Source organism: Brassica rapa, chromosome A09, assembly GCF_000309985.2.
Source record: "Brassica rapa cultivar Chiifu-401-42 chromosome A09, CAAS_Brap_v3.01, whole genome shotgun sequence".
Lineage (NCBI taxonomy): Eukaryota > Viridiplantae > Streptophyta > Magnoliopsida > Brassicales > Brassicaceae > Brassica > Brassica rapa.
Window position 1 is genome coordinate 6,552,165 of NC_024803.2, and position 18,184 is coordinate 6,570,348.

At 31.5% G+C, this 18,184-nt stretch overlaps 3 protein-coding genes across 5 annotated transcripts; 2 read left to right on the forward strand and 1 right to left on the reverse strand.

Annotated features, from left to right (window-relative positions):
* Window positions 1-35: 35 nt before the first annotated feature.
* On the forward strand, window positions 36-4,970 carry LOC103837870 (B3 domain-containing protein REM8). Of its 2 annotated transcripts, XM_033280849.1 has the most exons (4): window positions 36-2,256; window positions 2,338-2,700; window positions 2,790-3,084; window positions 3,170-3,418. In XM_033280849.1, exons 1-4 carry the CDS (start codon window positions 2,194-2,196, stop codon window positions 3,193-3,195), a joined length of 747 nt encoding a protein of 248 aa, XP_033136740.1. In that variant the 5' UTR covers window positions 36-2,193; the 3' UTR covers window positions 3,196-3,418. The 2 variants fall into 2 exon arrangements, with proteins under 2 accessions (XP_033136740.1, XP_033136739.1); XM_033280848.1 differs by having other exon boundaries at window positions 2,790-4,970.
* On the forward strand, window positions 4,460-14,240 carry LOC103837846 (tryptophan synthase beta chain 1). 2 transcript variants are annotated; one of them, XM_009114230.3, is made up of 5 exons: window positions 4,460-5,360; window positions 8,948-9,313; window positions 10,774-11,207; window positions 13,699-13,793; window positions 13,887-14,128. In XM_009114230.3, exons 1-5 carry the CDS (start codon window positions 5,049-5,051, stop codon window positions 13,892-13,894), a joined length of 1,215 nt encoding a protein of 404 aa, XP_009112478.2. In that variant the 5' UTR covers window positions 4,460-5,048; the 3' UTR covers window positions 13,895-14,128. The 2 variants fall into 2 exon arrangements, with proteins under 2 accessions (XP_009112478.2, XP_009112477.2); XM_009114229.3 differs by having other exon boundaries at window positions 4,464-5,360; window positions 13,880-14,240.
* A 940-nt stretch (window positions 14,241-15,180) lies between these two features.
* Window positions 15,181-17,682, reverse strand: LOC103837847 (soluble inorganic pyrophosphatase 2). Its single transcript, XM_009114231.3, has 9 exons — window positions 17,443-17,682; window positions 16,581-16,729; window positions 16,460-16,488; window positions 16,313-16,378; window positions 16,074-16,181; window positions 15,918-15,983; window positions 15,713-15,833; window positions 15,551-15,632; window positions 15,181-15,463 (listed from the first exon to the last, which is right to left on the reverse strand). The coding sequence occupies exons 1-9, from the start codon at window positions 17,448-17,450 to the stop codon at window positions 15,421-15,423; spliced, it is 672 nt and encodes a 223-aa protein (XP_009112479.1). The 5' UTR covers window positions 17,451-17,682; the 3' UTR covers window positions 15,181-15,420.
* Between the last annotated feature and the right edge of the window lie 502 nt (window positions 17,683-18,184).

The window sequence follows — 18,184 nt, forward strand, 5'->3', positions numbered from 1 at the left end:
AATATGTTAATAACTCATACATATTCAAATATAACATTACAAATTTCAAAATATTTTTTAATTATATTTTTATAATTTATACAATTTTTTTTAAAAAGAAAATCTTAGTCATAAAAATTATTAGTTTCTTACATATCTACAAATTTGATAAATACTATTTAGTTTAAATTTTTATAATTATACAAATTTTATTAATTTTATACAAGTTCCTTTAATATATTTAACCAAAAGAAATAGATAAAAAAACCTATATAAGATTATAGTTTAAAAAATATATATATATAAATATAATTTAAAACCAAAAAAAATATTTTATCTTAATTATGTTTAACTAAATCAAATTTGTATCAAAATATTGGTAAACAACTAATAAAATCTACAATAATAATAAAAATTTATTTTTAAATAAAACTTAAATTTAAAAATTCTTATTACATATAGTGTAGGAAAACACCTAGTATGTCAATATAAAATAATTTTTTTTAAAATATCTGAATCGCAAAACTAAATCCTTCTGACTATGTATGTGTACAATCGATGCTTTAACATGTTTTGGTAGGAGTCGAGTTCTATATTTGTTTACAGCATGAGCATCAATTCTTAAACTAGACTTTGATGTCACTTTAGCTATGGAAATTTTATATTTGTTTAAGATATTAACGCTAATTCTATATTCTTAAGACATGAACACCATTGCTAAATAAATAAATAAATAAAAATAGAAGTTTCATGTTTTCGGGTTGGTCCTAGCAATTTACAGTAACGTCTTTAGAAAGAAGGCATAATCAAGTATTTTATATATAAAATAAGTAATTTTATACAAAATTTTGGGTATATCGATTTAGAAAAGGTTGTGGATTTTGAATAGCTATCGGTAGGAGTGGACACGAATCGGATATCCGGGTTTTTGGAGTTTTTTGTGATCCGATCTGTTTCGTCCGAATAATCAACTATCCGATTTGATTCGATCTGTAGCAGCCACCATGATATTCGGTATGCCGGATATCCATAAAATTTTAGGTTTTTGACCAGGCATCTTATTTGATCCATAAAAATATATAAAAATTAAAAATATATAAGAATTCACAAAATATAAAATAATAATATTTTATTACAAAAGATAAAAGTCATTTAGTTTTTAAAATTCTAATAACTAATTTAATAAATATAGTAAATAAAAACTGTAAAAGTTATATAATATATATATAATTATTTAAATATATGAATATATGCTTATAAAGAATCAGATTGGATATTCGTTCCTAAAAATATTAGTATTTATTAGTTGCTTCGATTCTTACAAATGTTACATATTAGTAATTGTTTTGCTTCGTAGAGTTACGGATATCTGAATTTTTCGGTTTGAATCGAAACGGATAACGAATCGAATTTGTCTCGACTGCCACGTTGGATTCAGTCCACACGTTGAAAATGTAGTGTATTTGTGGGAAGTTCTTTGTAATAAAAAGAGTCATTCCCTTGATTTATGTTTCAGTGGAGTTATAAAGAAAATGAATATCAGTAAAAACCATTAAAAAAATAATATGTACTTCAGAAAGCCACGAGCTAAGACCAACCGCAACGGAAGCCCTTAGCGATTCCTAAGGGACATTACCAAAGTTAATGATAATATAAAAACTATATTTCAGCATAATTATGTAAGGGTTAACCCGTAAGTAAGGGGTGGAGGGAGCTGAACCTTGGGCGACGTGGCAGGTGGGTATTGGCGGAAGATTGATTCGACTCTGGTGTAGACGGGAAACAAATTTCATTTTCGCCGAAGGAGAAAAAAAAAAGAAAGCTGTCGAAAGGCGATAAAAAGCGATTCAAGATCGATACTTGACGAAGGTAAATCGAAGCTTTCTTTAGCTTTTTTTTCGATTTAGATTCGGTTACATGTTGTTTTCCTCTGAAATGAGGGTTCTGATTTGTGTTTTCAATCGATTTGTGGAAAAAAAAAACGTTTGAAATTAGGGTTTCAAAGATGGGGGTTTTCAATCGATTTGGGGTTTACGAAGTTTACAATCGATTTAATGATTAAACTAGGTTCTATGATGTTCTCGTCTCAATTTAGGATTCGTTTTCCGTTTCAATCGATGTAGTTAGGGTTTTCAATTCGTTTTTGAATTGGGGATTTCTTCGATTTAGGGTTTCAAAAAGTTTGACTGCTTAGATGATTGCTTCTTATTCCAGATGGCGAATCCGCATGAACCTCATTTCTTCAAGCCTCTGCTTCCTGGTTTCCACAACGGCGTCGTAAACATACTCTCTCTATTTCTGCATCGTATATGTTCCCATTTTGTGTGATTGCTTAACTTTGCCAGTATTGCCTTGCAGACAATACCACTAAGCTTCTTCTCACAGCACATACAAGGGAAGACGAACGGGAAAAAATGGAAACTAAGATCGGACGCTTCTGATCAAACTTGGGAAGTGATACAAGAAGGCAGGCGACTCACCGGAGGTTGGAAAGATTTCACGACAGCACATGACCTTCGAATCGGTGATATTCTCGTCTTCAAACACGAAGGAGACATGGTGTTTCATGTCACTCCGTTTGGTCCGAGCTGTTGTGAGATTCAGTTTACACATCCTCACAGCATCAAGGAAGAAGCCGATGTGGATGATACTCATTCTTTCTCATTCGACTACTGTTTCTTGGCTGAGGTCACTGCTTCAAATATCAATGAAGACAAACTGGTAAGTCAATACTCATACGTATAGACCATATTTAGTGTGTCAAAGATATCGTTTGATCTCCTCTGTGTCTTTACGTTATGTGTTTGCAGTATCTTCTTGTCGAAGCAACCACTTGTACTGCTTTGAACAAACAATTGAAAGAGATAATACTTGTCAACAAAGAGGGCAATTCATGGACTGCGAGTTTGCGATATAGCGAAGCAGACGACATGTTTTACATAAGAAAAGGGTGGAGAGAGTTCTGTGAAGAAAACATATGCACCATAGGAGACTTATTTGTCTTCAACGTGGTTGGAGATGGGAACACAACTCCGTTGATGTGTGTATGTCCAGAAAGGAAAGAGTGTTCTGAACTACTCATCAAACACTTGAGCATAATGAATGGTGAGTCTTCTTTAACTTGCTTGTTTTATTTCTTTTACTACATTGCTTCTGCTTTAACTAGTTATGTCTTTTAACTACATTGCAGGTGACTTGCTTCTAGCTCACGGGTGATTTAGGAGTGTTTCCTTTTCGTCTCTATCAGAACTTGTTTCCTTTTCTTTCCTTTTAGTACTACTGCTTATTGTAAACTTGAATTTGGCTATGTATCTCGGAGAGGTTGTTTCCTTTTGCCTCAAAACTTGTTTCTGTACTTTTCAAAACTTGTTTTTGTTAACCTCCAAGAAGTTCTTTTTAGTCCTCGGTTGTTTCATTCATAAACTTGTTTCCTCTTGTTAAAAACTTGTATAATTTGATATATAAACTTGAAAACAAATTAGAAATGTAATAGAAACTTGGAAAAAATTGGAAAAAAAATTATAACTTATAAATTCTACTTTTAAATTGATTAAAAGATTACAAATGCAATAGAAACTTGAAATCTATTTAAAAAAAACTATTAATAAATATTGCATCTTTCTATTCAATTATGTTATAAATAAAATTATTTTATTTCACTTTTATTTCACTTTTTTGAAAAATATTAATTTTTAATTACTAAGGATTCCATAACTGAGACTCACCATTGGACTAACATTTTGGATAATGATCCTTAACTATTTACAAAAAAAAAAAAAGTTAAATATTCCTAAGGATCCCGTGGTGAGGCTCACTATTGCGGGTGCTCTTAAGCCTGCTCTGCCAGTTACAAAAGTACCTTGGGGAGTGGTGAGCAGCACAACGCCAGCTTGAGCAGAAGGGAATCCATATCTTGATCCTACCTATCATACCAAGTACTTATTTGATATCCGTATCCACTGAGTGTGGGCACAGCTGATCGGCTAAGAAAGATCGACTGAACTCCTATACCTTTTGGGTTTTGGCTAGCTTGGCTTAACATAATATATTACGCAAGTATGAAATTACTGTAAATTCGACAAATAAAAGATAAACTTGAGAGGAAATAAGATAGATACTGAGGTGATTCAGGTGAATACATGGGTTTCTTTAACTAAAACTTGTAAATGATAAAACAAACCTTTAGATCCCTTTAAGTAAGTTGTAAATAACACTGATTGGATTAGGAAACTTCAAATAAATTTATTTCTTAGTAGCTATGTATCATATCGCGAAGAATAGGGGCCTACGGTATAATAATTTTAGTTGAATTTCTTTCAAATCACTTATTTGTTTTGTGTCTTTGCAACGGGAAGTTATAGCTTTTTCAAGGGGACATGGTGTGGAAAAGATTAAACAACATGTTAAACATGCATCTATACTATTAAAAGGGAATCACTCCTAAAAAATCTACTTAAACAAAGTTGTTAGATCATTTCATTAGACTTAACTATTTATTTGGTGTTAACTTATATTTCTCTAACTATATAAATACTTTACATAATTTAAATGAATTCATTTATTATTTTCTCATAATCTATTATATAATTGCTCTAACAATAAATCTATATGAATATATAATAAATTATTCAAATGTGATCATTACCACGTATAATTCTATTAATAGTATAAATTTTTAATGGTTTAGTTATGTTTAATAGGTATATAATTTGTATTTTAAAATTTTAAGTACTCATTTGGTCTTTACTTTGGTTTCTATTTTTTCTATGCTCGATTATTTATGAAATTCAACTTAATTTTGAGTTTTTTTTCCAGTTTGGTACGGTTCAGTGCACTCGGGTAAATGTACTCAAACCTATACATTATCTCTTATATAAGAAAAATTTATTTAATTTCAAAAATAAATCCGCGCTTTCTTAACCCAGGTCAAAATCTAGTATATATTCAAATGGATGCATAAAAACATATACTCCTACACTATAAAAAAAGAACTCGTCAACACAAATGTTTAGCAAAAGTCACAAATAATTAAACATTACTGTTTAATTTCCACAAAAACAAAAGAGATTATGTCTTGGACTAAAATACAAGTACGAGGGCAGCCAATTCCTAGGGTTCCGGCAAGAAACCACCGTATGATAAACTCTTTTGTTTGTGGAGTTTCTATCAAAAGTCACCACCGTGTAAGCAATGTACTCCGTACGAATGGTTCATCGTTGGGTTCTGTCCCCATAAGAACAACCGAGAGCCAGTTCCTTCGTGGTGACGGTAACGGTAGATTCGGGAGGTTCGGTGGAAAGTTTGTACCGGAGACATTGATGTCTCCCCTGAAAGATCTTGAAGACGAATTTAATTTTGTTTTGGGCGATCACGAATTTCAGGTTGGTCTTTCTCATGCGGTTATTGATTAGGCTAATCTCAATATATATATATATATATATAACGTAACTCAGCAACTCTTTTTCATTAAAGATCAGTGTTTTGCAAGGCTAAATGGCTAATACATCACTTGGCACTACATACTGTAACCAATTAGGTCACTGGAAGCGATCGGAAGATTATACAAGTCATACTCCATGCTACTTTTTTTTTCATACTCCACGCTGTGGTCATATGAATATTGAAAAAGAGATCTTTTGTCAATTACCAAATTCATATATTAAAAAAAAATTGCACACTGCAAATCTAAACAAATAATTTTATTATTTATGCAACACACATTTTCTATAAAGAAATTAATGAATAAAAAGACTGAGAAAAAGTTGACAATTTGATCTTTAAGTTATAAAGATAACTAGATTGTTATCCGAGACTCGACAGCTCGGATTCTTTTGACAAACTTAATGAAAAATATTTGAAACTCTTGCTTATATTATTGATCTATTTGTTTTATTTTTTAGTATACACATTTTATTTTCTTTGGAATAAAATTATTGGATTTTAATATAATATAAAATCTCAGTTTATTAATTTATATAATTTATTGTTTTACAGTATAAAATTAAATAAAACTATTCCTGAAACAAAAAGATAATTTATCTATTTAATCCATCTCTCATTAGTTTTAGTTTCTTTTTTATTGGTTTTATAATTGAAATGAGTTAATCCATTTTTAACCTTCGTTAGTTAAATTTTCTTTTACTTTTAGTATTATAGCCGGAATGAGATAATATATAAATTAACTCGTTTTCTGTTGGTCTAGATATTTTATATATTTAATTAAAAAATTTATCAGTTGTGATTTGACCAACCACCGTTAAATAAACTTAGTTTTTGTCAAGTTGAATGGATATTCTCTATTTTTACTATTTTTATTTTAAAAATTAATATCTATTTATTTAATAAATAAGACTTTAAATATTATCCCTTATTTACTTTCTAAGGAATTAAGCTTATAAAAAAATCATAAGTATGATTTTTTATTGCATACTTAATTAAAATTAATTTTATAAACTGTAAAAGTTATTAATATATTTATTATTTATTTAACCAATATAATTATATTTGTAATATAAATGATATTATAATATATTTTTAATTATTTAAAAATATATAGTGAAATTTAATAGGATTTGGTTATAATAAATAATAAATATGAGAAGATATTATGAATTAGTTATTTTTTATAAATTTGAATTGTTAATTTAAAATTGAGGCGGCGATATTACAGTTAATATAATATTTTTAAAAACTAAATTTCTAAGCTAATAGGAAGTTTTGTATATTATTATTTTTAAATATAATATATAGAATAATTTAAATAACTTAAATATATAATTTTTGTCAACACCTGAAATCACAATCATAGAACAATATGTATTGTTTATAGATCCGAAATCAGCTGCCATTCCAAAAAGACAAGGGGACTGGAAACCTTACAGTTGGCAGCCTGGCACTACTATTAGTATTGTCATTATCCAGCATTAGAATAAGTACATGCCGACACAATACCTCCTTTTCACATAAGAAATCATTAGAGTGCCAGCTCACATAATGTGACGGGACATTGTGTACAAGGCCCAATGGTGTTTCTCACCAAATTTCTCAAAAAAAGTCATTAAACAATACTTTTTTTTTTTCAAATTGAAATTCATTCATGAAAATATCAATATTCATACAAAAGCTGGCGGCATAACGAAATAGCCTCAGAACCAAGAGCCCACAGAAGGCGGCCACTGAAACCCACGTTGGGGCAGCTTATGGATACACATCATAAAAACTAAAACAACATACTAAAACCCACATTAGGGGGGACTTACGGAACTTAAACCGTACCAATAACTTGTAAACACGATTAACTACTACACACGAGCATGAAACAACTCAATTCAGCAGACTTCAAAGCTAGGCACATGTCAATGATCAGGATTTACCGCTGCTGTCCAAAGCCCGCCAGCCGATAACCTCCACCTCTTGCACCCACACCACGACTTATCGATGCTGCCTATGCACGCCAAACGATACCGTCCAAGAACCTAGAACTTCATAACCCGACAGAAAGGACCACTACTTGATCCACGCAACCTTCAGTTACGGATGTGACGCAATCATAAACGTCTACTCACTCCTAGAAAGAAGTTCAACCAAAACACCACCAAAATGAGGCCTTACTCATCGCAACCCTCCAGATGCACTCACGGCAATCACAGAAGAAAAAACGATGACAAGTAATCACTGCACTCATCACTCCAAGAGGAAAGTCTGCTAAATCAAGTGTCAAAACCCCACACATAGAGACATCGAGTCACGGAACAGAGCGGGAACAAAAGAGAAACTACAACAACACTCGCTAGAAAAGGGTTTCCATTCCTAAAAAACCACTGGTCACCAGGCTCAGCGGATGCAGCCTATGCAGTCCATGTATCAACAGTTTCTACACAAAACCCATTTCGAAAACAGCCTATGCCATCAGCGAACATTGACATTAATGAAAGACACAAAATAGACCATACAAGTCTGACTGAAAAGAGCGGGCCTTAGCGATAACCCACGACTAAACCACTAACACAAGTGTCTAGTGGTGTGAAGCTCTACTCGCCGAAACGAATCGAAATTGAAGCATGTGCTGGGATGCTGAGCTCCACCAAGGAGGCGTCTCCCGGTAGCACGCGCCATCGCAGGTTAAGACGCACCGCAGATCTGAAAGGAGAAAACCGGATCTGACGGAGTCCTTCAGCCCTAAACGCCGACCCTCTCCATCTCCGTCTCACCAAGTTGCCTCGCCGTTGCTCCAAGGAATTCCAGTAACCGTCTCCGTCCAGCAACAACGACTTTCCGGTTAGGTTTCTATCAACCCCAGAACATCGCACATATCGACAAGGGTGTGGAGGAGAATGAAGTGGGCAAAGGGAAAAGAAGTTTAGAGGGAAGATTGGAGCCTCCGGCACCAGCAAAGGCCAGGCCGGAGCTGTTGACGTTTCTAAAGCGGCGGCTCTTCTTTTTTTCTTCACGAGGGTTTTGACAGACGTTTGTTTGTTTGATACAATTTATTATAATTTTCAAAAAAAATTAAAAAAATCATTAAACAATACTTTAATTTCTCAAAATTTGAGAAACTCTTTCAATCTCAACATACATGTGCCAACATTTTTTTGTGCCAACATTTTTCGTATGTTAAACAAGTATCATGTTGACCCAAAAATTAGAGACATTATGTAACATGTATGTACCAAAATATTCTCCAGATTATATCATTTCTTGTTGCCATGTTCGTGCCAAAGTAGAACGGCTTCAATGTCTTTATTACACGGTTTTTAATTTTTTTGCCGTTTAATCAAAGTTAGAGGCGGTTCAGTTTGTTTTTAACAACTTTGTAACCCTCAACGTTATTTACATTTTAACAACAACAACAAAAAACTTATTTGCGCATGTAAAACAAAATAACCTATTTACCAAAAAGACATATATCCTGATGACGACATTTCTATTTAGCATTACTAAACTTATGCGTGCTTTTAATTGTGACTAGGAGGAGCTTACCACAGCATTAAGAGACTACGCAGGAAGAGAAACGCCTCTCTACTTCGCCGGACGTTTAACCGAACACTACAAGAGCATATCTCGAACCACCGGAGATGGACCAGAGATTTACCTGAAAAGGGAAGATCTTAGCCATTGCGGGTCCCATAAAATCAACAATGCTCTCGCTCAAGCGATGATTGCCCGGCGGCTTGGGTGCAGCCGTGTGGTGGCAGCAACAGGAGCCGGTCAGCATGGGGTCGCCACGGCGGCTGCTTGTGCGAAGTTCTCCTTAGAGTGTACTGTTTTCATGGGAACCGCTGATAAAGAGAAACAATTCTCTAATGTCCTTTCCATGAAAATGCTTGGTGCTCAGGTAAAACATGTAATTATTAAATAATTACACTCATAACCTAGCCGAAACCGGATCCGGTTTTGCAGTATGAACTCTGTTTATTTATTAATAAAATACTTTAGTTTGTTTAGCATATATGTGTATATTTTATATATATATATTTGTTTTTTTTTTTGCTAGCTGATCCAAGAAAAAGTGAGGCTCCATTCCCTTTTCTAAATATGAACGTTCATACTATTATAAAGGAGGATACAAAATCTACCATGAAATTTAATGTCGGTAATTAACAATAAAATTGTTTATGTAAAAATCCCAGAAAAAAAGCAAAACAAATAAAACTTTTTTTTTCCTAAAACGATTGGTTTTATTCTTTTTTTTTTGGTCAAAAACGATTGGTTTTATTCAAATTAGATGTTTTATCCGTGTGTCATATTACTAATATTAATTATTACATGGATTATTAATTAATTCAGAGAACAGTTTAAGAAGCCATTGGTTATGCTCGGAAAAATAAATTAAATACCAAACAATTCATATTTGACATATTTTCGTCAAAATGTATATGATTGATAGGGTTAAAATATTTGGAATTAATTGTTTGAATTTTTTATACTTGATTAGTATTTATGCATGCATCTTAATATTTTAAATGTTTTAATTTTATGATTGAAAATATTATTTCTGAATAAAAAAAAGTTACATATATATATATATATAGAAATTATATTTTTTCTTTTACATTTTTTATATTTTGGCCAAATTTTATTACATTAATTTATAATAAATTTATTTAATAAATAAATTTAACTACTTAATAAGAATTTCAACAATTTTAGCTCTTATAACTTATAACGTGAGAACTCAAATCAAAAGAATCACTTGGAAAATAATAATATAGATCATTACTTATTTTTTAACTTTTATGGTTGAAAATATTATTTTCAAATAACAACATAATATAAATGTATAAATTATTTTTTTATTTATTTTTAAACATGTTTTATTTTTTGCCCAGTTTTATTATATTAATTTATAATATATTAATGTCATAATCAAACTATTCAAACTCAACATTTATATGTATATTTCATGTGTAAAACATTTATCCAAATATTCATAAAACAAAATAGTAATGTCATGATCAACCTATATTAAACATTAAATTGACATACGCTATTTAACAAATCTTACTTATCAGTTTTTTCAAAACTAATCACATAATTTATTTGAAGTTTAATATGTTTTATACTGAATTAAATATTGTTATTTATAAATTTAAAATAAATCTAACTATTCATTAATGAGCGGTAAACAATGACTTTAATCGTTCTACCTTTTAACATGTGAGTTCGAATGCGAAAAAATCACTTCGGAAATAACAGTATATATAAATCTCTCCAAAAAAATAACATCTATGGAACACATAACTGGTTTTTTGGTCAAACTGAACATAAAATTTGTTTGTATATGGATTCTACTAGGTGAAATCAGTGGAAGGAACGTTTAAAGATGCGAGTTCAGAGGCAATTCGAAATTGGGTTGGAAACCTAAAAACCACATACTATTTATCGGGGACAGTGGTAGGACCACACCCGAGTCCATTAATGGTACGTGAGTTTCAATCCCTGATTGGGAAAGAGACAAGAAGACAAGCAAACCAACTATGGGGTGGTAAGCCTGATGTGTTAGTGGCTTGTGTGGGGAGTGGCTCAAACGCATTAGGATTGTTCCATGAGTTTGTTGGGGATGAGGATGTGCGACTGGTTGGGGTCGAGGCTGCAGGATTGGGTTTGGATTCAGGGAAACTTTCAGCTACTTTGGCTGTTGGAGATGTTGGTGTGTACCATGGCTCCATGAGCTACTTGTTGCAAGATGATGAAGGACAGATACTTAAACCACACTCCGTAGGAGTAGGGTAAGTGGTTAAATTATGTTATATATGTTTTCTTAAACAATGCTCAAACTATTATGCAAGAGTTAATAAGAGGCTGTTAGATCATTTATTATAATTAACTTTATTCATTTTTAAAAGAGATATATTTTAGAGTTTTCACATATATTAAGAAAACATAATAAATTTTGAAATAAAAATTAATCTTGTAAGAAAGATGAACTACATAAATTACAATAAATGGATTTTTTTAACTCTATAGATAAATTAGTACTCCTTCTGTTTCTGAAAGAAAGATTTTATAGAGTATTCACGCATATTAAGAATATAATAAATGTTTACAATTAAATTTATTGTTTATTTCACTATAGATTTTCCAATAACAATTAACTAATAGTATTTAATCAATTTATATATTTCCAATTAATTTTTCTTAAAAACATATAATTTATCAACATTAACTATTAAAAATTCTTTTAAAATTTTAAAAAATTTATTATTTTGAAACAAAAAATAATTCTAGAAAATCTTAATTTTAGAAACAGAGGGAGTATATAGCAAGAGCACGACATAGATAGTAAATATAATTGCTTAGCACGAGTTAAGTCTTTAGTATCAGTGTTCACATCTTTGTCGTATTTGTCGTTTATAATTGCTTAGCACAATATTTCAATATTATGTGAAATATTGTACTGGTATTTGTCGTTTTGCACGTTTAACGTTACCTGCGCGGCTGTGCCTCTGTTTATCACAAAAAAAGGTTTACATGTTTATCACATGCAACTCATATCTCGTTATCGGTTATGAACCGGTCGGACGTCTGGTTAAACCTAACTTTTAACTTAGGTTGGATAGCCATCTATACTATTAAAAGGGAAGTAGTTTTAAAAAATCTAACCTATGAAAAATTGTTGGACTCTTTCATTAGACTTAACTATTTTTTTGGTCTCACCTTATATTTCTCTAACTATGCAATAATCAATTATCTTATATTTCTCTAACTATAAAATAATCAATGCTTTTATTTATTACTCAACTTATTATGATACACCAAAAAATTATACATAACTCCATTATACTAAAATATCATCTTACCAAAACATGTCTCATGAATCCATAACCAAAACGTGACTGGTAAATTTAAATACCAAAACTATATTGTTCCTTGGTGCCACCAACTTTGCAACATTTCACACTATCATTTATTTTTTGACCAAAGGCTTCACTCTATCATTTTTTCGTTGATCGAAATGTGGTTTTTCAAATGAATATGTTGACCTTTCTGAAAGATTTACCTACACAGCTTATACATCATAGATTCTCCTTGACTAATACTTCTAATAATTTTGACTATATTTTAAAGGAAGTTATTTTGCACACAGTTTAACAATTTATTCTAAATATATTGTTAGAGATTATTTTGTGTACTTTAGTTTAACAATATATTCTAAATATATATATTCTAAATAAATTGTTATGATGATTTTTGATAAGAATATATTATAGATGCGATTGAAAATTTATATTATTAAAAGAAAATATTTTTAAAAATATATTATAAAATAATTTATAACATCTATATAAAACTCTTTATTTTTTATCCTACCATTAACTACAATAACTATAAATAATTTAAATATTTTAAATAAATCCTATTATTATTTTTCATTTTGTATGATACACTTCTCTAATTATTTTTCTATTATCATCCAATGTTATTGTTGTTATTCAATAACATTATATACATCATATAGTATGCTCAAAGACGGATATATAATATTTAGATATCAATTATTAAAATGAAAGCATATATCATACAGCATATTATATCATGTCATCTAACATTATATAATTCTAAATATTTACAAAATCAAATTTAATTAAAAAAAAACACTTTAGCAAATCATTTGTTAAAACAAAATTATATAATTCTAAATATTTACAAATTATTTTTTATTACGTTAATATATTAGAAGTTTCATTCATCTCTTAAAATATTATTGAAGATTATTTTTTTCTTACCATGTCAACCAAATGCCAGGTCACACTTGATTGCATGTTTTTTCGAAGTTTGCATGCTTTAAATTAACGAGTTTTCATTAAATCTAAACCAGCTTATGTACAAGTCATCATGTTTACTGGTTCGACGACGGGTCCAAACTTGATATAAAAGTATTATTCTCATCTAATTGAAAATAATTTATTTTAAAATAATAGACGCACTGAGTGTGATCAATCCATATAATTTTTTTGAAAAAAGTAATCAAACGATTAAAAATATAATTACATTAACTAACTAAATAAAAATAATAATTTTTTTTGATATAATAAAATTTTGTAACATAATAATGTATAACAAGACTAAAATACTAATTCATATCATATCTTTTTATCAACTGAAAAATAACCCGCGCTTTTAAACGCGGATCAAAATCTAGTTTTTGGTTATAATTTTTGCATAACCAAATTAATTATGTGAAATACTAAGCCTCATGTATGCTTTGATTGGTTGCAGGTTAGAGTATCCCGGAGTTGGACCAGAAATTAGCTTTCTCAAAGAAGCCGGAAGAGCAGAGTTCTACACAGCAACAGACCAAGAAGCCATTCAAGGTATCTTTTATATTACTTACTACTGATGCTCTCTTTCTAATTCTTACACGAATTTTAAAGAAATATCTATCTTCACGATTGTATAGCGTGCAGGCTATTGAGTAGATTGGAAGGAATAATCCCAGCATTAGAACCGTCTCACGCGCTGGCGTTCCTCGACAAACTTGTTCCTACTCTACGCGATGGTGCCAAAGTGGTAGTGAATTGCAGTGGCCGTGGTGACAAAGATCTAGACACTCTCATCCAACGAGGCTTGCCCTCTTCTCTTTGTTGACTCACCAAGATGCAATCACAACCAGCATTATGAATGATATATACATTTTTTTTTCTCTATATTTTATTATCAAAGCACTATGAATGAAATAATAAGACATCAATCATTAGCTATTTTCGAACTACCAGTGACTAGGGGTGCTCAAAAATCGGATATCTGGATTTTGGGAGTTATTTATGATCCAAACTATTTCGTTCGAATAATCAATTATACGAATGATCTAAGCCATCGGAATATTTGGTGTCCCGGATATCTGAAAATTTTTAGAGTTTAACGCGGATATCCGATTCGATATGTTAAAAAACTCAAAATTAATAAAAAAAATTTAAATAATAGAAAATAATAATATTTTATTACAAAAAAAAAGTTATTTACTTTTGAAAGTTTAATAACTAATATAATAAATTTAGCAATAAAATACTGTAAAACTTATATAAAATATAATATATATATATATATATATATATATATATATATATATATATATATATGCATATAACGAATCAGATATCCTTTTGAAAAAATATATTAGTATTTTTTATTTTTTCATTTCTTACAGATATTAAATTTTAGTATTTGCTTTCCTTCGTAGAGTTACATATATCCGAATTTTTCAGTTCGAATCGAAATGGATAATGAAATGAATCAAAATTTTACGGATATTTTAACGTAAATTTTCGAAAGACTTTCTTGATACTTATCAGTTTTTATATATTCATATTTGAAAATACCAATAATAGGAAGAAAAAAAAAATATATATATATATATATAAGATTTAAAAAGTTGAGAGAGCTCATGTTTGTAGTGTGGGTGGACATTCAGATTACATTGAAGTCTGAAATCATCATCCTATTTCACATTATGAACAATTCGCAAATTCTGTATTCTTAAGATAAATTCTAGAATTCTTATTCAGTTTTTTTTTTCTAAGAAAAATTATTATTTCTACTTTTCCTGATATATCACAAAATTTCGTAGGAATGCTATGTAGATAGCTTGCAGAATATATATTCATATTTGAAAATACCGATAATAGTTTGAAATCATCATCCTATTTCACATTAACGATGTTTGCTCAAAAAAAAAAGGAACAATTCTTGCGGAAAATGTAGAGAAGTTAAATGTACTCGATTAAGAGATGACATTATTCAGTGAACTACAAGAAGACAAAGAAGAGTTTGCAAACATCATTAATATAAAAATCAGGCATGAGCTAATGTATGCATCTCCAAGTTTTAATGATTGAAACTGACATTTTTCATCGTCATCATTAGAAAGCGTATAATGCGACAAACGTTTTTTGATGTACATTGCGAAAATGCACAAGCTATAACGAGCATGTAGGTGGTTCACTAACGCTGCAGGCCAGCTTTGATGTAAGCTGCGTAAAGATCCCTGCGTTTTTATCAAAACAATACATTGTTAGAATGTTAGTTGCGACTAAGGTAACATAGTAAAATACTTTGGAGCAAACAAACTTACATGGAGTCTTTAATCGCGTCTATGGCAGCTTGAGCGGGGAGGAAACCTTCAACGTCCACTTTCTTGTTCTCGTTCTTCTTGTCTAAATTATTTTTTGTGTTAAGTGAAAACTTGGAACAAAGCATAAGCCAAAAACAGAATATGATGTTATATTGTGGATACAATCCTCGAAGAAGCGTCGGATTTCAGCTAGACGGTGGGGAGGAAGCTCTTTGATGTCTCTGTAATGACGGAACTCGGGATCATCAGCACACACTGCGATGATCTTGTCGTCTTTTTCACCCTGCAAGTTGATTCCATGGTTTTTTAGTAATGTAATACATCCAGAGAAGGAGAAGATAGAGATTTGGGTTTCAGTGATTGTTACCTGATCAATCATGGGCATTAACCCAATAGCACGGGCACGGAGGAACGATCCAGTTAGCACAGGCTCCTACACAATAATTATCAGTTGCCTTAAGTTTGTTTCTTTATGTCAAGTTTGCATGAACAATTGAAGCTAATGAGAGATGAGAGAGAGCACCTGCATGAGTACCAGGACATCTATAGGATCACTGTCTTCACAAATGGTTCGAGGAATGAAGCCGTAGTTGTGTGGGTACACAATGGATGAGTACAGGACACGATCAACCTTATGAGAAAAAAAAACTTTTCAGTGATTTAATACTATAAAAAGGAAGACTTCTCTGCATATGAAATGATACATACAACCACAGAAACAAACAACAGGTTCCAAAACTCAATCAAGTGAACACGCAGTACCTTAATAAGGCCACTGTTCTTGTCTAGCTCATATTTCACCTTGCCACCTTTGCTAATTTCAACAACCTGATAAACAAATTTAAATTTTCGTTTTAACTCTCTGAAAATATCTAATCTTCCACAGTGCAACAGGAGAAAAAAACATACACAGTTGAAAACAGCAGGAGCTTCCGGACCTACAAGATTCAAGCAAAGACAAGAATACATGCGACTTATTATATGAATCAACAAGAAATGAAACTTAAATCAATAATAAGATTTAACGTACCAATCTCCAGGTCATGCCAAGGATGAGCAGCAGCTGATCTGTGTGTGAAGGCAGCAAAATTCCTTTCGTTAAGGGTAACATTAGGATTCCTCAGAGGAGAAGAAGCAGAGCTCTTGGGGGTTCCTTCATCCTTGATATCAGCCATATCACTAAAAAACTCAAAAGCAAAACCATAAGCGCTAGAAGAGTCATTCAAGCATATAATAAACTCAATGAAACTTATTCTCAATCTGTGCAATAACCATAGGATACAACGGAAACAGATTCTAAGTTCCAGTAGAATCCAAACCTTCTAACTCAAAAAGAGTCTTTCACGAATACTAAACTCAAAACAAACCATAGTCATGTTCGTTTGGTTGCGCAGTTTTCGGCGTCGGCGTTAGCATCGGCGTCAGCGTCAATAAAAATAGTTGTTGTTCGTTTCGTAGACACCGACGCAGTTTTAATCGCAAACGCAGATTTTTTCGGCAATCGACACAGCATTTAGACGCAGATGCAGTACCGGCAATGAAATGAATAAGAGTTTATTAAAAAAGTTGACGCCAAAGCAGCCGCAGGTAGCTGCGTCAACCAAACGAACAGCACTCATGTATCATCTAGGGAACAATCTTACGACGGTGAAAGCATCGACGCAGATCAGTTCTCGATTTCATCTAGTTAGAGATCTAAATCACCTCCGACTCTAACCTCTACTATCGATCGATCGGAAAAGTGAAACAGAACGGGGAATCTGATTACAATCCTAACGAAAACAAGAGCATATATACGCGGACGAACAATCTAAGTTATTGGCGATCAAAATCAGTGAAACTACTCCGATGATCAAGAAAACGACTAATCGACGGAGAAGAGATGATCTTACAATGCCATTTGAAGCTTCGAATCGCGCAGCTGTAGAAGAGATTCCGTAACGTAATTTTTTATTCTTTCTTGGCTTGAAGAGCAGTTACAGTAGCAGTATTGGTGTGTGTGTGAGTGTGGCGCTTCTTTATGGACGTTGGAGGAAGGAGACGGTGACGTCACCTATTCCTTGGTTGTTGTTCATCTTCAATCCTATGATGGATCTTGTACGTTGAGTTTGAAATCCGACGGACGTGATTTCTTCTAGCTTTTTAATTTATTTTCCTTTTTTAACCAAATTGTTTGCAAGTGTGTAACTTATAAAAATCGAGGGAAAGAAAAAGAAAAAGGACTACAGTCACTACACCAAATTGGCAAATCAGTGTACGACGCGTGTTCTGAGAATTAGGCGCTCTCTTTTTTGTATTAATTGTTGCATTTTGCTACAATTCCAAATGTAATAACAGTGTTATTTATTTTTTTTGAGTGAATGTGTGGTATAACATTTACAGAAAAAGAATTAATAAAATACCTCTGAGTTAGGAATTGTGTCAATTTACCACTAAAACAGTCATTGTAGTCTTTTATAGCATGTGAGCGTTTATATAACACACAATAATGAAATAGTATTCTATTTAAAATGTCGATATATAATAGATAGTTTTAAATAGAATTAAAGCTATATAATAGAGAGGGAGAGGGAGGGAGAGAGAGTTACATTTATATTTTTCATACTATAGATTAAAACATCACATGAAATTCGT

What these genes read in the sequence shown, in the direction of transcription:
- LOC103837870 (XM_033280848.1), top strand. Translation starts at nt 2,194, where the DNA reads ATGGCGAATCCGCATGAACCTCATTTCTTCAAGCCTCTGCTTCCTGGT. An exon ending in CTGGTTTCCACAACGGCGTC is followed by an intron (nt 2,257 to 2,337) that starts GTAAACATACTC and finishes ATTGCCTTGCAG; the next exon opens with ACAATACCACTAAGCTTCTT. An exon ending in ATATCAATGAAGACAAACTG is followed by an intron (nt 2,701 to 2,789) that starts GTAAGTCAATAC and finishes ATGTGTTTGCAG; the next exon opens with TATCTTCTTGTCGAAGCAAC.
- LOC103837846 (XM_009114229.3), top strand. Translation starts at nt 5,049, where the DNA reads ATGTCTTGGACTAAAATACAAGTACGAGGGCAGCCAATTCCTAGGGTT. An exon ending in TGGGCGATCACGAATTTCAG is followed by an intron (nt 5,361 to 8,947) that starts GTTGGTCTTTCT and finishes AATTGTGACTAG; the next exon opens with GAGGAGCTTACCACAGCATT. An exon ending in CCACACTCCGTAGGAGTAGG is followed by an intron (nt 11,208 to 13,698) that starts GTAAGTGGTTAA and finishes GATTGGTTGCAG; the next exon opens with GTTAGAGTATCCCGGAGTTG.
- LOC103837847 (XM_009114231.3), bottom strand. An exon ending in AGAACAGTGGCCTTATTAAG is followed by an intron (nt 16,182 to 16,312) that starts GTACTGCGTGTT and finishes TTTTCTCATAAG; the next exon opens with GTTGATCGTGTCCTGTACTC. An exon ending in GACGCGATTAAAGACTCCAT is followed by an intron (nt 15,464 to 15,550) that starts GTAAGTTTGTTT and finishes ATAAAAACGCAG; the next exon opens with GGATCTTTACGCAGCTTACA.